This window comes from Puntigrus tetrazona, chromosome 5, assembly GCF_018831695.1.
Source record: "Puntigrus tetrazona isolate hp1 chromosome 5, ASM1883169v1, whole genome shotgun sequence".
Classification (NCBI taxonomy): domain Eukaryota; kingdom Metazoa; phylum Chordata; class Actinopteri; order Cypriniformes; family Cyprinidae; genus Puntigrus; species Puntigrus tetrazona.
This window is the reverse complement of record NC_056703.1, coordinates 24,032,356-24,050,322: the sequence shown is the minus strand read 5'-3', so window position 1 is coordinate 24,050,322 and position 17,967 is coordinate 24,032,356. Positions and strand designations below refer to the sequence as shown.

General features: G+C 38.2%; 2 protein-coding genes across 3 annotated transcripts; one reads left to right on the top strand and one right to left on the bottom strand.

The window, feature by feature from the left end:
• Nucleotides 1-1,287: 1,287 nt before the first annotated feature.
• Nucleotides 1,288-7,530, bottom strand: mks1 (MKS transition zone complex subunit 1). 2 transcript variants are annotated; one of them, XM_043239363.1, is made up of 18 exons: nucleotides 7,243-7,530; nucleotides 6,930-7,057; nucleotides 6,797-6,849; nucleotides 6,120-6,275; nucleotides 4,865-4,962; nucleotides 4,628-4,756; nucleotides 4,426-4,530; nucleotides 4,234-4,342; nucleotides 3,885-3,941; nucleotides 3,746-3,788; nucleotides 3,564-3,626; nucleotides 3,281-3,351; nucleotides 3,137-3,206; nucleotides 2,913-3,020; nucleotides 2,138-2,271; nucleotides 1,969-2,051; nucleotides 1,783-1,880; nucleotides 1,291-1,653 (listed from the first exon to the last, which is right to left on the bottom strand). In XM_043239363.1, the coding sequence occupies exons 1-18, from the start codon at nucleotides 7,317-7,319 to the stop codon at nucleotides 1,550-1,552; spliced, it is 1,686 nt and encodes a 561-aa protein (XP_043095298.1). In that variant the 5' UTR covers nucleotides 7,320-7,530; the 3' UTR covers nucleotides 1,291-1,549. The 2 variants fall into 2 exon arrangements, with proteins under 2 accessions (XP_043095299.1, XP_043095298.1); XM_043239364.1 differs by lacking the exons at nucleotides 6,797-6,849; nucleotides 6,930-7,057; nucleotides 7,243-7,530 and having other exon boundaries at nucleotides 1,288-1,653; nucleotides 4,865-4,990; nucleotides 6,120-6,219.
• Nucleotides 7,531-7,585: 55 nt separating this feature from the next.
• On the top strand, nucleotides 7,586-10,617 carry mrm1 (mitochondrial rRNA methyltransferase 1 homolog (S. cerevisiae)). The gene is made up of 5 exons (XM_043239404.1): nucleotides 7,586-8,783; nucleotides 8,904-8,997; nucleotides 9,405-9,525; nucleotides 9,617-9,736; nucleotides 10,165-10,617. The coding sequence occupies exons 1-5, from the start codon at nucleotides 7,990-7,992 to the stop codon at nucleotides 10,206-10,208; spliced, it is 1,173 nt and encodes a 390-aa protein (XP_043095339.1). The 5' UTR covers nucleotides 7,586-7,989; the 3' UTR covers nucleotides 10,209-10,617.
• The last annotated feature ends 7,350 nt before the right edge of the window (nucleotides 10,618-17,967 follow it).

Here is a 17,967-nt window from a genome sequence, read left to right as displayed (position 1 = left end):
ATTTTTTTCTTTACTAACCCTAAGGCCATCCCAGATGTCAGTGATTTTTTTACAGTGAAGATTTTTATCTGAAATGCTGATCCTCGGCGATTATACAAATGCAGATTGTTACTCATTATAATATGCGTTACACTGTTTGCGTTTTAGTGATTGTTACCAGTTAATAATTTCCTTAAATTCAGTATAAAATATAACTAAATAACTAGTTACACGGCAATTTCTTATGATGGCCAAATAATAAATCTGAGGTAAAATATAAACACACGGATATATAACTGACACAATTTGCTTTAGTTTTTTCATGTTTGACCGATTAAAACATTTTCATTAAACGTACACTTTGAAGACTAGTCACTAAATAATAATTAGTCGAAACCGCTGATTACGTTTATATGTGAATTTATAAATAATTATAAATAAACCAATTGTGTTTCTTCAGAAGACTCGTTTTCACAGTAAAAATAGTAGTGGCAGGACAAACAAATATGGCTATATATGGACGTTTTAATTTTTATAGCCTCTTTTCTAAAACAAAGAACTTCTGTGCGATGTTCCGTGGATTTCGACGGTTCTTCACGGAACTGTAGACCCTGACAAGGAACCATTTAAAACCCGTTATTTTTAAGAATGAGAACGGAGAAGGCTTCACACAGCAGCAGGTTTCTCTTCACTTTACACATGGACAGGTGTTCTGAGGGACAGCGAGCGGTGTTTTAATCCGCCTCAGAGGCGTCCTCTCTATATCACCCACGTCTGACGAAGGCCGTGTGATCGCGCGACGGTAACAAATCCCAAAAATCACGTCTTCGTTTTTATGACGTTTGGCTCATGTTTATAGATTAAATAGCGCCCTCTGCTGTTTGTTTATGTGCTTAGCACGTAAAGTGAGCTGGTCTGCAGCATAAGTTCACCCTAACCACAGATGCGGTTCATCACGTGTTCACGACCCACAAAGTGTACCGAGAGGGAAATAATTCAAACATAATAAGCCTCGCTGCGTGAAATTTCAGTTTGTGAAACATGCACAATTAGGCTCAGATTTAACTAGCGCGATCCCGTTAGCATTGAAACGCTACTGTCAGGATGTACTAAAAACAGAGACAGATTAGGGTTTGGACAGAGTTTCCCTGTCAGATGGAAAATGTATTGGAGAACTTTTAAATAAACCATGCGATGTGATTTACTTGGGTTTGGCAGCGTTATTTAATGCCCAAAAGCAGCATGTCGTGCTCTTGACATGGATGTGACTGTTACCAACATGAGTGTGTTCTTTCTTTGAGACTTCTCAGTCTTGATAACTTACCAAAGCAGTCCGGATTCGTTTTTACAGTACAGTACTATACAATATTACAATACAATACTATTTTTATTAAGTAAATTTGCAAAAAGTGAAAACTTTACCGAATTTACATACGTTAAGACAAGCAATGCATAAAACACCACTGGAAAAAAAATGTATACGTTTCAAACTATACAAAAAATGTACTGTACACATATAAACACTAATACTGTGAATAGTATTATTGCACACGTCCCACGTGTACTGTTGCTATGCCGAAGACTCAGAGTTTAACTGGGCAGAGGTGTTGATGAGATCTCTGGGTAAAGTCTCTCTTGCCTCCTGCATGCGCTTACGTGCTCTCTGAAATGCCTCTGAAATCACAAACGCAGAGCGTATATACATCTTGTGAAATATATATTTGTTTAAATCTCTAACTCTGAACAGTGACTGTAGCAAGTGGCACTAATTGATAGCAATAAAGCCATTTCGTCTTGTCTTACCCAGAACATTATGGACAGAGCCCTGCTGACTGTGTCCGCCCAGCTGATCCAGAACAGTCTGCCTCCTTTTCTTCAGGGTGTTGGCATCAATAAAGGCCCTGAATACAATACAAACAGCTCTTACGGTCTTAAAGGGGCAAAATAGTACTGCCGCAATCAGAAAATTGAGTAATTGCGTTGGCCAACCTGGCATGCTGGATACAATTAAGAGTAAAGGTCACGCTTCCAGTGGTTTGAGTGCGAAAGCCAATGCGACTCAACCGCTCGCCCTTAAAATAGAAGCAAGAGAACATTAAATTGTTAAACTGAATTACTGGGTAGAGCAGATCTTTACAGCAGGAAATGTATGAGTCACCTTGAAAGTGCCTGGCACTCTGACATAACTGATGTCCTCGAGTTCAGGTGCTCCACCGATGAAGAAGCGTCTCAGTTCAGCCACCGTACCAGACTGGAGCGGTCTCCATGTGTGGCAAGTCATCCTGTGATAACCTGAAAACATCGAGTCACTACTGAACAAGCTCATACATACATACATACATACATATACATATATATATACACACATACATGTATACACACACACGCACATATATATAAAAACTGTTCATTATATAAATGATGTCCGGAGTTTAAAATCTTTTAACACAAGTGCATTGTTGCCATTAATAAAGTGGGTCACCCAGGGGGTACATTTATTTATTTATTTGAAATAAAAATAGTTTATATTAAAAGCAGATACACATGTCTCAATTTGACCATGAATGTATTTTTACCAGATGCATTTTACAAAGATGTCTGTTTACAAATCGGTATGTATAATCATTTTATTAATTGTTCTCATTGGTGTTGAGGAAATTACACATGAATTTAAACGAATGTTTGTTAAAAAGTTTATGGTCGATATACAATTTAAATATGAAATATCTGTGCTATATATGGTAAATTGAACTAAACAACCTGTCAGATGTATATGGCGTTAATGTCACCCACATCACAATTTAATTTGGTTTTTCCAAACAAAATGAATGCTTTGCGAACTGGTTATCATTAGAAAGAAAAGTTTTAGGAGAACATCAGACATGAATGACACATTACAGTTTGAGATACGTCAGAACAAAAGACTGTCCTACCCGGCGTTGAGGGAACGACCAGGAAGCCATAGCCTTCAGTTCTGTAGCGCTGCCAGAAATCCAACGAGAGGACTTTGAAATACAGCACCGGCCACTGAGGTAACGAGCCTGAGCAGATTATCAGCATCTGTGTTTATTCACTGGTCATTTATTTTCATATCTTCAGGACGCTGTCCGTGTAATGTATTTTTCTATTCTTTAGTTACGTATGTTCTAGATCTCACCATCAGACTCATCTTCCTTATGAAAGAAGGACTCAAAGCTGAATGGATAGGAGAAGAAGGCAACGTCCTCCTATAAAACAGAGAACATGTTTAGCACAGTTCCGTGAGAACCGGTTCACGGGGTTTACTGAAAGGACATCTCACCTTTCCCACGCTGCGTGTTCGACACGTCTGAGTCACACCGGACAGACAGTGAAAGGGAACACTGGACCAATCTGAGGAACATAGAACAACCTCAACATTAATTACTGACGTCTGGCCACTTAATTCACGCTTAAACGTCAGAATGCCGTTTCGTTCATTTAAAAACCTGAATGTGCACCTCTGTTTTCATTTAAAAAAAACTGGCAATGCATACATTTATAAATGAGACTTAACTGTTTTATATTTTCTCCATTGTGTGTGGTTGAGAGTACTGTTGACTTACTATTTGGTAAATCCAGGAAGAAATGGACATAAAGATTGTCATACTCATAGCCCTGAGCAGAAACTGAGAGGAAAATTAGCATATTATGATGTGAACAATAAGTTCTTGGACTGTAATTTAAGCATGTGTTTAATGTAGTGATGTTACACTGCTTTGAGCACAATAAATCTGTCAATGCTCACCAATCTCTCCATTCACAATCAGGCGAAGGATCCCTAGAGGTGGCTAAAGAAAACGTTTGCGCAATCAGAATGAAAATGTTTTTTTTATTTAAATTACACGTATGAGACCGTAAGTCTGATTAAAAACTGTAGTTCTTACCATTTCAAAGTCTTGGCCGACCAGGCTGTTGAGGTAATCTTTGTGACGTGTGTACAGCTAAAAAAAAAAAAAAAAAGGAAAAATGTGTGAGAATGATGACTCCGATGATGAAGATGCTCGGGATAGACAGAGCTTATTTTAGCTCATTTTTTCTGCCTAAAAACAGAACAGAACATTTTTTCTGCCTTGTTTTTGCCAAAAATCTAACAGCATATCCTAAGTGAGTACTATATATAATAGTGTCAATAAATGACCGTTACTAGGAGTGCTTCAAATCTATCCCTCGTGTGACTCCGGGTCAGGATGCTGCCTTTCACTGTCTGAGCGAGTCAAGGACGAAGGGACCTACGTCTCTGTACATGCGCTGCTCTCTCTCTCTCTCCTCTGAATGAATATGTGCCGAGGCGTTCTCCAGATACAGCCTCCACACCTCCCTCTTCTCCCCCTGCGTTTCCAGCCTGGTGAGAGAGAAAGTCGGATACACCTTCTGCAATCGCAATATTTACTCCCAAGAGAAATCCCCAGAAGCGGTAGATCTTGCCTGTAGGCTCCTCTGCTGTTGTTAAAGTCTGGTTTTACTGTGATTACCCCATTACCATCTGCTTTTATGGCGCATAATACATATTCATTCTCTTTCAGGCCCAACCTGTAAAACACAGTCACGTGTCTGGTTATTTCACACGAATTTAAATGCATTATTAATGCCTCTACGGTCAAATAAAGAAGTGGATCGTCACGCTTACTTCCCTGAAGGGCCGAGATCTCCCATGATGTACATGGTCTGCACTGGTGTGTTGATAATGTGACTGTTCTTTATGAACTCCTCCGAAGGCTCCCATGTGATTAAACGGGACTTGGGAACATTAGCCTCTCTTAATCGTGCAAAAAAAAAAAAAAAAAAACAGTTAAACCTCCTTAACTTTACAAATATGATTAAGACAGAAAACTAACTATATTATATGCTTCTGGTGTACACTCACACAGGACGTCTCTCTTGTCTCCTGTGTCTAACGTTAGCCATGCGTTCCGCTAAAAAGGTTGGCGTAGGCTGAGCTGGGATCAGCAGGCTCTGAGCTTGCTGTCAATACAATCACAACCTCAGAAAACTGCAAAAAATACATCTATACGTCTATTGGTGAATCTCACCAAACCTGTAGAAACAGTGTCTGAGTCATATCTGACACCAAGTAGTTCATTACTTATTAAATAAATAAAAAATAAATAGTTCATTTTGAAATATTGAGTTTCTTTATTGCGAACAGGAAAATCTATTCCAGTCCATCCTACTTTCATTATATCAGCAAAACCAATCCAGTTCAAGTCACCGAGAACGGAAACTGTTTGGTTAACAGCATTCTTCAAAACAGTGCTGTGCAACGATTAATCACATCCAAAATAAGAGATTTTGTTTGCATGTGTGTAATATATCAAATGTGTAATCTGTATATTTATTTCGTCTATATAAACACACAGACATACAGTATATCTTTAGAAAGTATTTACATTTATACATCTACAATTTATATAGAAATGTATTTAATACATAAACATAACATTTTTCTTAAATATATAGATTATAGATTTTCTCTTACTCCAAATAGAAGGACGTTTACATAGTTAAACATTTTTAAAAAGAAAACAGGTCTTATTTTCATAGATGATTTTTTTCTTATTTTATATTATTCATATAATTATTATACACTTAATCCATTACACAAGCCGGCTAAGTTTTAATGTAATTATTAAGCTTTTATTTTAAATGAATATAAACATATAGATAATATGAATATAATACGGTACCAACAAAGCCAGATCGGACTGGTCTGGTTTTGTCAAAACTAATCCTGCAAATCCTGAAAGTTTGTTCAATCTCCATCACGTCACAGAACCCAATACTAGTATTTACATGTATATATTTTAATGATATAATTAATATTATTATTTTCTTAAATATATCCATGCATGTGTATTTATATACACAGAACACACACATATCTTTTGTAAAGAAAAAGATTATTTTAGATTTTGCACAGCGCTCTATTAAAATGTAGTTTTTTGTGTTCAGCAAAGATGTTTGGAATGCAATGGAGTGAAATTTAATTTATTATTTAGGGTGGACCGTCCCTTTAATGGTCCCAAAATTATGCTTTATTTTCTTTATGCAAATTACTTCTTTTGAAACACGTATGCATGTTCTTGTCGGGTTCATAAAAGAAAATGGTGTCGTGAAGTCACCTCTTCCCATTTGGAAAAGCGATCAAAGTCTGTGTAGGTGAAAATGCGCTGGTTTTGTCTTCTTTTTGATCTTTCCATTGCCACGATGTCTGTGTGATACTGACGCTCCAGAGGTGTTTGACAGTTTGCCTCTGTTTGATAAAGGTCCACTTCATACTGCACATGAACGACAAAGCACAACTCATCAGACGCACTATGAAAAAGTCATATTTAGTATAGAATGACCAGATGTGCTCATTTTCAGCCCTAGTTTTTGCCCTCGACTCGAACCAGCGTGGTTCAAAATAGCCAATAAAATGTACACTTGTAAAGCATTAAGTACTGCACAAACAGAAAATGATTAAAATACCTACAGTATTTATCATATGTTCTTATATAATGTGTTTTTGTAGTCATAATTGAATTTTAATATTGTTTTGCACTGCTTTCTTTTCACTGTGATTACCATCAACTATTCGCACAGTGTGAAAAATCATAATAATCAAACTAATAGAATAACACTTATATATTGTAATTAAAGAACAGAAAACCCGTAACAGTTAAAACACAAACTCTGGTTTGTCTGCTTTTTTTTTTTTAATTCTTTCCCCGATATTTTGCCCCACCATTTAAATAGAACATGTCCCCATTTTTGAAATCTGGTGGCACTCACAGCTTTTCCCTCACTAGCGGCCTACCTGACTAAAGAACTTCTCTTGCCAACCAACCACCAGTTCTTCCGCATCTGTGTCTGCGTTAGAAAGAAAAAGACAAAATTATTATCCGCTACATGGCAGCGAATTGTGGTTTATATCAGCATCCTTGACGTACTGGAAGCTGCTTGGGTCTGAGAGCTGAAGGTGTCCAGCTCTATAACTCCTCTCTCCTGCTGAGAAAGCACTTGCTGATGGAGATGTTGAGTCAAAGCAGCTGTGGAGGTCACACGTTGTATGCGCACTCTAAAACATAAACTGTAGTATTTTAGTGACTTGAAGTGCCACGCGCAGTAAATACAATCGCACATGGACTTCGTGGTAAGATGGGCATACTATGGTACATAGAAATGAAATTCACCTATTTACTTTGTTCTAGACGTCGTTTATAAGAATACCATAGTAGTAGACATGGTAAAGACGACACTTACCGTATTCGTAAGTTTTTAACTGCATCCCGGGAACGGTAAACCGATTCGCCAGTGTCGGAGCACCAACCGTCCGCCATGTCTGACACTCGGCCTCGAAAGATAGAAGTGTTCAGCTTCAGCGTGTCATTCGCATTGACTGACTATTTCAAAAACTCAAAGCAAGCGTGGAGGATGAACATCTTTACTTTTTAACGCAACGCTCCTGTAGGAAGACAATACTACACACCAGAGCGTCTCGTTGCATAGTAACGCACTGACGTTACCGGAAGCAGCCGGAAGTCAGTCAGTCACGCGCATGCTCGGCGCGCATATAACTACCGCTGTGTTCTCAGATCAGCCAGCGTCGGGCTTTGACGCGGTACCTCAGAGCGGAAGTGATGCCGTCGAACCGAAAGCTGTCCCACGTGTTTTTGTTTGTTGTTGAAAAACGAATATAATGAAGTGGAGTAGATATACCTGAGGTCGGTTTTATTTGATATCGCATTTTACGCTGCTAATGTTGAAAATTCTGCCTTATTTAATGAGCATAAAGTGATGCCGGTGCTTTGATTCTGAAGGGCATCGTATCCTGTTGGTTAGCAGCAGCTACTGTTTCATTAATAATTAGATTTTTAATAAATAAATAAATAATCTGTTAAAAGCCACATAAATTGTCGATATGAACCATGTAACTAGATTTTTTAGGCCAGCAAAAACCGACAAACCGTCTTAAAATGATTTAAGGTTCTGATTTTTATTGGGGGATATATGAGCAAGTTATTAAAAGCAAATATGCAGGCATGGAAAACAAGTATCCAAATACTCCTAGCGTCCAATCGAACTGGGATTAGATGTTGCTCAGCAGGGCTGAAGGACTTGCATTTCACACAACGTGAAGCCTATAGCTGCACAAGAGCGCTGTTTTGTCCGAGAGACAGTGTTTCGAAGTCAGGGGAGAGATTTAACCCTAGCAAACTCAAAAAGCAGTCCAAGCAGCATAAATACGCCTCTGCCAGAGAGGACCTTTCCAGATCGGCAAAGACGCAGAAGGGAAAATTGTCATCAGAGCTTCAGAAACTGAGGTTCGAGGATTTCAGCGAGTCAGAAAGAGGACGGGCTCTGAGGCATGCCGGAAAAGAATCGGAGTTAAACGAAGATGAACACTTGGAGATCGTGTTCGGCGTGGCCCCGTGTCTGCTGGCCCTCACGCAGAACCGGAGGAGGCCGAGTCGTCTGTTCGTGAAGAGCGGGGACGGGCCGCAGAGAGACACGCTCTTGAGGGTCTGTCAGGAGGCCCTCAGGCGGGGGGTGCAGGTACAGAGGGTCAGTAAGCCAACACTGGATAAGATGTGTGGTGGGAAGGTGCACCAGGGGTTGTGTCTGCAGGCCAGTCCTCTTGAGTTCGCCACCGAGGAAAAACCAGCGAGATCTCCAGAGGTGAAGAATCACCGGGCATTATGGCTGGTTTTGGACGGAGTGCAGGATCCAATGAATCTCGGTGCCATTTTGAGGTCTGCATATTTCCTGGGAGTGGATCGAATTGCCAGCAGCATCCATGACAGGTGGAGTTTAAAAAAAAAGTGTTTAACTGAATGTAGGACCATGTATTTTGATCAAATTGAATGTTTTACATAAAGCTCTATTAACCATTGACGTCTCCTTGTGGTTGTGTGTTGTGTTAGCTGTCCTCTGACGCCCACAGTGAGTAAAGCCAGTGCAGGTGTGATGGAGGTCACCCAGGTGTTTGGATACAGCAGCTTGAAAGATATGATTAAGGTCTGGAAACCGATCACGCCACTTTCAGTAGGATTTACATGTTTAGATGTAGATGTTCAGATATCGGGTGCGTATCTGATTTAAAACCTTCCGGCTCAGAATGGAAACACAAAAATGGATTTTGTGCAAATTTGTTTCACATAGTAAAAAAACTTTTTTGTGCCCGTCCTAACATAGCCTGAATTTCCATTTGCAGCCAGCAGAGGGCAGCTAAATGACACAAATGTGGTTTAGTTCATGGTTTTACAAATTGTGCAACATTCTTCCTTTGTTTCTGCAACTTAATAGTAGTGAATGTACCATCCCATCTGTAGCCTGTAGAGGGCAGGTAAAGAAAACCGTTAAGGTTTAGACTGTGTCTTGGTCCTTGTTTAAGAGCAATAACCAGTTTTTTCTTGATCTTATAGGTGAAAGCAGAAGAAGGTTGGCAAGTAGTTGGTACTGTTGGGTTAGAAGAAAGCAGTCCTAAGTCCACAGTTCTGCCATGTTCAGATTTCAAGATGTCCAGACATACACTACTGTTAATGGGTAACGGCGAGTGTGTGCTCAAACACATTTAGACTGGGAATTGTTGTTCTCTTTGCGTTACACTGGTGTGTGTGTGTGTGTGTGCTGTCAGGTGGAGAAGGTGACGGTCTTTCTCCAGAACTGCGTCAGATGTGTGACGTCCTGCTCACCATCCCTCCACGCAGAAACCTGCACCCTGGGGTAGAATCTCTCAATGTGTCTGTAGCCACAGGTATGTTTACACAGACCAATATTGCTCTTTAATTACTAGTAACCTGAAAATGCATTTGGTAGAAATGAACCGCAGCTCAGGAGAAACGTAAATTCATTTCTAAATTAAAAAAAAAAAAGAGATTAATTTTACATTTTTAAAGTAATGACTTTTAAATAAGATGAAATGAAAAATAACGAAAATACAGATAATCCTGGCTTATTTGAAAAACGTATTTTATGAAGCAGGCCCCAGGTTTAATGAAGTTTGGAGTTTTATACGGTTTTGGGTATGTTACGACAGGCCCCTTTTATAAGTGACGTCAGTTTTCATTGAGTTTCAGGACTCCGTTTATGAATACAGATAAATGAAACCTATTGATTAATTCATTTTAATGTAGTTAATTTGCTGTCTTCTTTTAATGTACTGCTAATTTTTCCTTCTCCCAGGCATTCTGCTGCACTCTCTTCTGTCCACACGCACAGGAAGCTGATGATGATGATGATGATGGCATCAACGACAAGGCAGCAGCATTATTTACTCAGACGTCTCTCATTAGCCCCCTACAGTGATTAATGACTGGATTACTTCATCAATTAACAGTCTGAGTGTCTGGAGAAGCTCATTGATCAGATAAAGAGAGGCTGGAGATTCATTCCGGACCAGTTACTGACTATGACCACCTTGTTTAAGACAAGACCTCACTACACGGGGTCACCGGCGGGAAACTGAATTTTATAAACAGAGGCGTAACGTTTTAATTATTAATTTTCTTCATGAAGGAGATTAGTTCACGTGCTTTATTAACTACAAGCTACATGGACTGATGAGAAGCTACGCTAAATATAGATGATGTTCATATATTTGAAACAGCATGGATTAAACGGTACAATACAAACAAATCCTTTTGTCAGTGTGGTCTGTTAATTTAATGCTAACTTTGTTAAATGTAGAAGGTCATCCAGGTATGTCATGTGTAGTTGAAATATGGGCCCCACTTTATATTAAGCGGTCTTAAGTCCTTACGCATCAAAAATAAATATGTTAGTTGTATTTCAAACACGTTCAATAGTGTAATCAATTACGTTTTTTAAAAATACAAGTTCAATGTAAAAACATATATAATGTGCACATCGTACCAAATAAATGCAAGTACACAGTTAAGGCCTATACCTGTATATACACTGCAGAAATAAAGCAAGGTCCATCCAGTCAGCAGGTGGCACTGCATTTATATAAATTAGTAGATGAACATGGAGTTTTTTTCTGTGACAATTAAAATGAGGGATTGACACATGGATACTGGTGCTAGACCAGTGATGTCTAACAGCGTTTACGTAAAGTTCACTAACTGAACACCTCCATTTCCCTTCACACTTCACGGGGAGATGCTGACTGCAGGTTATAGACTAAATGGTTTACAATTAAACTAAAATGTGCACGAGTGGCACGCCTGCGGGGAGCGGGATGGGACGATTACGCTGCTAATACTATAGACAGTTAGACCTCGCTTTAATTTACCCATAGCTGCAGGGGAGAGCGAGATATGAGATGAGATTGAATGTAATGAAGCACTCTATTGTTTTTGCGGGGAAGAATGATCTGAAGGTCTCTGGCTGGAACAGCTATCTGCTGATGTGTCACACCAGCCAACGTGTTAATCCTTCCAATAGTTAAATGTAATGGTTCATTTTAATAGTACTGACCTCTACGGGCCGTTTAGACCACCAAAACTTATTTTTTGTCTATTTTAAGCCAGAGATTCAGAGAGGGCAGTTGTTCAATTTCATCATAGAAGAGTTTCATTGCATTCACTGTACATTTTGATTAAATTTGATTGAAATTAGATACCTAAACACACACCCATGCATTCAGTGTGTGTATATATATATATATATATATATATATATATATATATATATATATATGTGTATATGTGTATGTGTATATATATATATATATATATATATATATATATATATATATATATATATATACACACACACACATGCCTTTAACTGTTTTTGCTTATTAATGATTCAGTGGAAGAACATTAATATCCAAACAGTTTTCCATAAAGAAAAAAGGTTCAAAATGTTCTTCACAATAAGAAAAAGTGTCCTTTTATGAACTGTTCACGGAAAGGAACCCAAAATGGTGCTTCTATGCCTTTGTCGCTGCAAAAACCCTCTGTAGGAACCTTGATTTTTAAACAAGTAGCTGATGAACAATAGAAACAGTAATGATGCTCGCTTTAGCAGGAACCCTTAATAGTCTCCACTTCACCGGCACTTGCTCAGTGAGCAAATTATTCAGATTCTCCCTCTGTTTACAAAATCGAAGGCGAAAGTCAACATTCCCAGAGTTCCACTTTCCTCTGGTGTGACATTTGTCTTTGTTTTATCAGCTCTCAGGATGAGTTGCGGGCGTGTCTGCTTCTCTCGCCTTTGTGTCGGCAGGTTAGATTGACTGGCATTTCCCCCTCCCCGGAGTGCACTTCTATTAATCTGTTTAATATGCCACAGAAAGGAGCAAAGTAATGGAACAGCCGAGCGTAAAAGCTGCCTGCTAGCTGTGATAGCTGGAGGTCAAGGCTGAGGGAATTTCTTACTTCTTTTAGCACATGCAGTAGGACCAGAATGGGGTCTTGTGGAGAGAAATAGCAATTGAACAGCTTTAGAAGAATCTGTCTATCTATCTATCTATCTATCTATCTATCTATCTATCTATCTATCTATCTATCTATCTATCTCCTTGAATCACTTCTGTTCACCCACACTCTTTGCGGTCCATGCAGTAAATGAGGCAACTCCATTGAGCAAATGAATATTCCTCATAAATTCTGTATGACACTGTTTTAGTTCATTACAGATCGTGAGTTATTAGTTAATTTGTTCATTAAAAGTGCAGGGCAAATTGGCTGAACTGGTGTGCTATGACTGGACTAAATGTGGAGCTTAACTGAGAAGTACAATTGAATTAGAGCTTTAAAAAGACACATTTTAAAGTTATAATGTTCTATTTTCATGATAAATGTTTAATAAGACAAGTGAAAGTTTTGCTCTAGTGAGTTTTATCCAATTTTATTATAGTTGTCTATTTATACTCGTTTATGAAATCATCTGTATTTTTAAATATATTATATTAGCACTGAACAATAATATAAATACTAAATAATCTACAATTGCTGCAGAAGTAAATATTTAAGTATTTTGCACTAGATAAAATTGATGTGTTTGTGTATAATACATCCATTAACTGAAACGCATTTAATTCTAAGGCTTCGGTCGATTACAAATGACATGATGTGTAAATAACACCGCGTTATGGCGGATGATCAGAAATTTCTTTAGATTTTATCACTAATTTGTGTTTACATTGCATAGAACAGCACTCTTGGCAATCTACGGAGAAGCTAGCCGCCAGGCAACAAAGTGAGAGATTGACGCGTTACACACTCGAGCAGCACGGTAAAGTACGGTAAAGTACGCGCCAAAAACGGTTTAACGGCTGCGTGATGCGTGACAAATAGAATCAAAGACTAGTTTCGAATGGGGGAAATTGCAACGTTTAAAATCAATCACAAGAAGCCCCGCCTTCTAAATAAAATAACCAATCGCTGATCTGCGAAGTCAGCGCGTCACCGCACCTGCGGATAGAAGTTCCTGTTGCTATAGAAACAGTGAGCGCTCTGAGATGTGCGCTCAGGACTGCGCATGCGCACTGGTTGATCTCGCCTAAGAAATAAGCTTTATAGCAAAAGAATATTTCAGCAAAAAACAATTATTGCACAGTTGTTGTAAAATTTCATTGGTGATTTAAAATATGAACTTTAATCCTAAGCTTATTCAACCGTTTGGGAGAATTTGATGTTTCCCAATAAAAGAGATAAGAGCTGCACTTGGATGCCCGAGAGGCGTTTCAAAGATGGCCGCCGAGTGACATGACTTGTCTTGAAGAGACTTTGATAGAATGCACCATAAACATGTTTAAATCACAAAGACAGAATCGCAAGAATGATTTTAAGCAAATCAATTAATAACCCACTGCTTTAAAACAGATAAGTTATACAGACAAAAGCAAGCACATAAACACATTTTGTAATGTAATGTTGTAATATTACTTTAAATGGCAGATTAAGCGGTTTATATTCTGAAATGAATTAATATATATTTTGTTCTGTGTGCATTAAATTACACTTGGATGTAAATGCTCCTTATGAAGCTGTCTGGGTCTGGAGTCGGCATCTTCATCTGTCCTTATTTTGGTTATGTTCAGATTCCTCTGCAGTTCCATAAAGAACAAAAGAATAACCATTCATGTCATGCAACAGCCAAGCAGTAATAGCTTTTAACCGCCCAAATGCAGATGTGTCACAACAACGTTTTGCGCAAATGAGATTGGGAAAGACATTAGTAGGGTTTTTTATTTATTCATTTATTTATTTACAATAAATAACAGTAAAATATCTTAAAATAGCTGCATTATTTGCATATTTACTTTTGAGCTGAAAACATTACTGATGAACAAATATTTAGTCAAATATTTCAATCATTAATCTGGGGTTTCATGACTCTTTAAGGTTTCCATGCTGATCAAGCCTTCAACTCCCTCCACAGATTTTCTACGGTACGAAGGTCTGGAGACTGGCTAGACACTCCTTGGCCACGTGTTTTGGGTCATTGTCATGCTAGAAAACCCATCCATGACCCAGTTCAATGCCCTGTCTGACGCTGACTGATTGTTGTCACCTTGTCACCCAGCTGCTTGAAGATGATCTTGAGGTCCATTCCAGCCTTGTGTAGGTCTACAGTCTTGTCTCTGACATCCTTGGATGGCTCTTTGGTCTTGCCCATGATGAAGATTTTGAAATCTGATTGATTGCTTCTGAGGACAGGTCTTTTCTACTGGTGACAAGCTCGTGACCTGTATAAAATGTTATATACATGTTGATTGAAAGGGGATCAAATGTTTATTTGACCCATTAAAATGCAAATCATTCATATTTATTTTAACAAATCAAATTATAACTTTTTAGAAATGCCTTTTCTGGATTTTGTTGTTGTAGTTATTCTGTCTCTCACGGTTAAAACAAACCTATCCTAACATTAAAATTATAGACTGATCATTTCTTTGTCAGTGGACAAACATTCAAAATCAGCAAGGGATCAAATCATTTTTTTCCTCACTATTACGTAACGCTAACTGTGCTGTATTGAGTCATTTGTTTTATTAAACAATTAGTACTACTTCAATTTCACTGAAAACCAAGGAAGACATCAGTTATGCTCTGTTATTCCATTTGACTTCTGGTTAAAGTGTCAGACAAAAGAAGGACAATGGGCTGTAAACTTGTGTGTGTGAATGCCTGCATGTGTCTGTATGACGATAATGCAGCATGACACATCTGAAATGAGACTGTGGTTGCTATGGCACAGAGCCAGGAGGGGACAGACTGTGCCATAAATGATTTGCATTTACATCATGTACTTGCTCACGGACAGTTTCTATATGATATTCCCCGTACAGGATCCTTCCGTACCTCATTTCCCTACCTGTCAACATATGCCCTCTTTCTCAAAAATCTTTTCATGTAAGAGATAAGACAAGTTTTTTGTGATCAATACATCATCTAATTTATAGAATATTTTGGACACATTACGTAAACTATCATTGTACTACAAGTTGATGAGTTGTGATTTGTGTTGAATGTGTCACCATAAACCTATGAAATCTTTGACTGAATACACAGTGGTTGACCATTTCTAGGGTGTTACTGTATGTCTTTGAACATGATCCGCTAACATTTGACGGAGAAAAACTCCACCAAAAAAGGAACATTTTGTCATTAATCACTTAACCCCATGTCATTCCAAACCTGTAAAACTTAATTCGTCCCCAGAACACAATTTAAGATATTTTAGATGAAAACCGGGAGGCCTTACTGACTTCCAAAAAATGACACTGTCAAGGTCAAGACTGAAAAACATCATCAGAATTGTTCATCTGCCATCATTTTTAATCAATACTTTTTGTATGCAAATAACGTACAAATAACTTTATTCAGTTATTCATCTTCTCTGTCTCTCTTCTCTTTACTGTTGCACCATTTTGGAGTGTATGCTGTTCTGTGTCTTCCGCACCACAAGAAGTTGCTTGTTTTGTTTGGAATCCACTCGTAAATACTCACAGAAAGCACATTCGCGGCTTGCATAGGTTGCGTTCATTGGATATTCTTCAATATGGCACTAAACTGACGAAGAGAGACAAATCATTGAACAGCAATGCGTTATTTATAATTGCACACAAAACGTATTCTCATCACTTCATGATATTCATATTGAACCACTGATGGCAGATGGACTGTTCTGACTATGATTTTAATTTTTTATGGACCTTCCCTGTTGAAAAAAACAGCATATGCATTTTTTCAACATAGCTGACAGTGTAATTTACTTGGAAGTCAATGGGACAGTCACAATTAAGCCTCCCGGTTTTCATCAAAATTATATCATGAATTATGTTCTGAGGATAAACCAAACTGTTACTGCTTTGGAACGACATGGGGGTAAGTGATTCATGACAAAATTTCATTTTGGGGTTTGGAGTAACCCTTTAAGCATTAAGATTTGTACTCACAGAAATTATAGTCAACATTTTCTTTAGAAGGAGATGTTCCTATGAGATTTTGGATGCAGCCCATGTATTCAGACAGACACATTACTCATTTGACACTTTTTTTTGCACACCATGTAGTTGGGAAGTAGGCAAACTGACTGTCAGACTCATACAATAACATGCTGCAACTGTCACAATGATTTGTCTTTTTATCACTGTCTTAAGATATTTTAGTGCTAATACTTCTCAGTAATGCTTGTACATTCACGCATTGCTTGAGATAAAAAGGTACTGATGTTTACAGACCAGTCATTGCTGGTGGAAGAAAATGCAGCGGTCTTGTTCCCTGACACTTGCTGGCAAGAAAGGATGTGCATCTATCATTATCTGCATCCACCCTATCTCTCCATCCACCCACATCTGTCTCTGTGGCCTGTCCTCCTGATCTGTCTTCTAACAGCATAAATCACGTTTCCACTATGATAGATCCTTTCTCAGCTGTGCAGGAGACAGGTGTCGCCAGTTATTGATTTCACCCAAGCCCTTTACCAGCACAGATACCAAATCATTACAGAAACCCCTGATCTGAGATTCATAGCATGCGTAATGAAGTATGCTTTAACCTTCCTAAATGTTGATGCATGGGGAAGGGAAGTAATGGGCAATATAAGAGCACGTGGCTTGGAGGTTATAGATCAATTAAGCGCATATAGGTTTGTTTCAGCATCATAAATGAGGACAAAGTATGATGATTGGTTTCTTTGTAGTTATGCTATTATTATTTTTAATTGAGCAGATTATGGTTAAATTTGGAATAAATGAGTAAAGTGGATCATAAGCTACACTACCAGTCATTCCTAACCCAACAAACTGACACATGTGCCAAGTTGCTAGGAGATCCATGATAAATATGAACAGTGTAGGTTATATGTCAAAATTATTGACATATTGTTTTTATTTATCTTAACAAACAAGATAACATCAAGTGGCTAATGTAATACACACTATAGTCACTATAGTCACTCTGATTGGTTAACAAGAACAGTTTTAAACAAAGCAGAACATTGTGTTTTCTAGCAACTGAAGTGTTTAGATATTGAATGAATCAACCTTTTTTGAGCAAATTAGATGAGTGAATGATTTAGTAATTGCCCTTATAAACAGGGTTACCAACTATGTCACAAAACAGCCCCAGTGAACCTAACCTAAGTATTAGAACTGTAAACATGCCACCTGCATACCTAAAATACATATTTTACAGTCATTCTATGCATTGTAAACAATTTCAACTTTAAAAAACTATATAGTAGCAATTAAACCAAACCAGGAGCTCCCTCCCTGGCTCAGTTTTGAGTTTGAATTGAAAAATATTTCAGTTCAAGAGTTTCAGTACAATATCCAGTTTTAGAAATCAGCCATTCCATTATACATTCAAAATGACCAAGATATACCTCTGTGTTCTCTTTTGCTGTGTTAATCGCTTTAAACATGAACCGGTGACTGAAGAGAGACAGAAAGCACTAGACAGGTCCAATTACTATGCCCCCTGCCATTAGCATCCTGTGATACAGTGCAGAGGTGCCAAGAGCTAATAGAGGGGCTGCTGGCCTCTCCTTTCACCCAATTATGGGCCA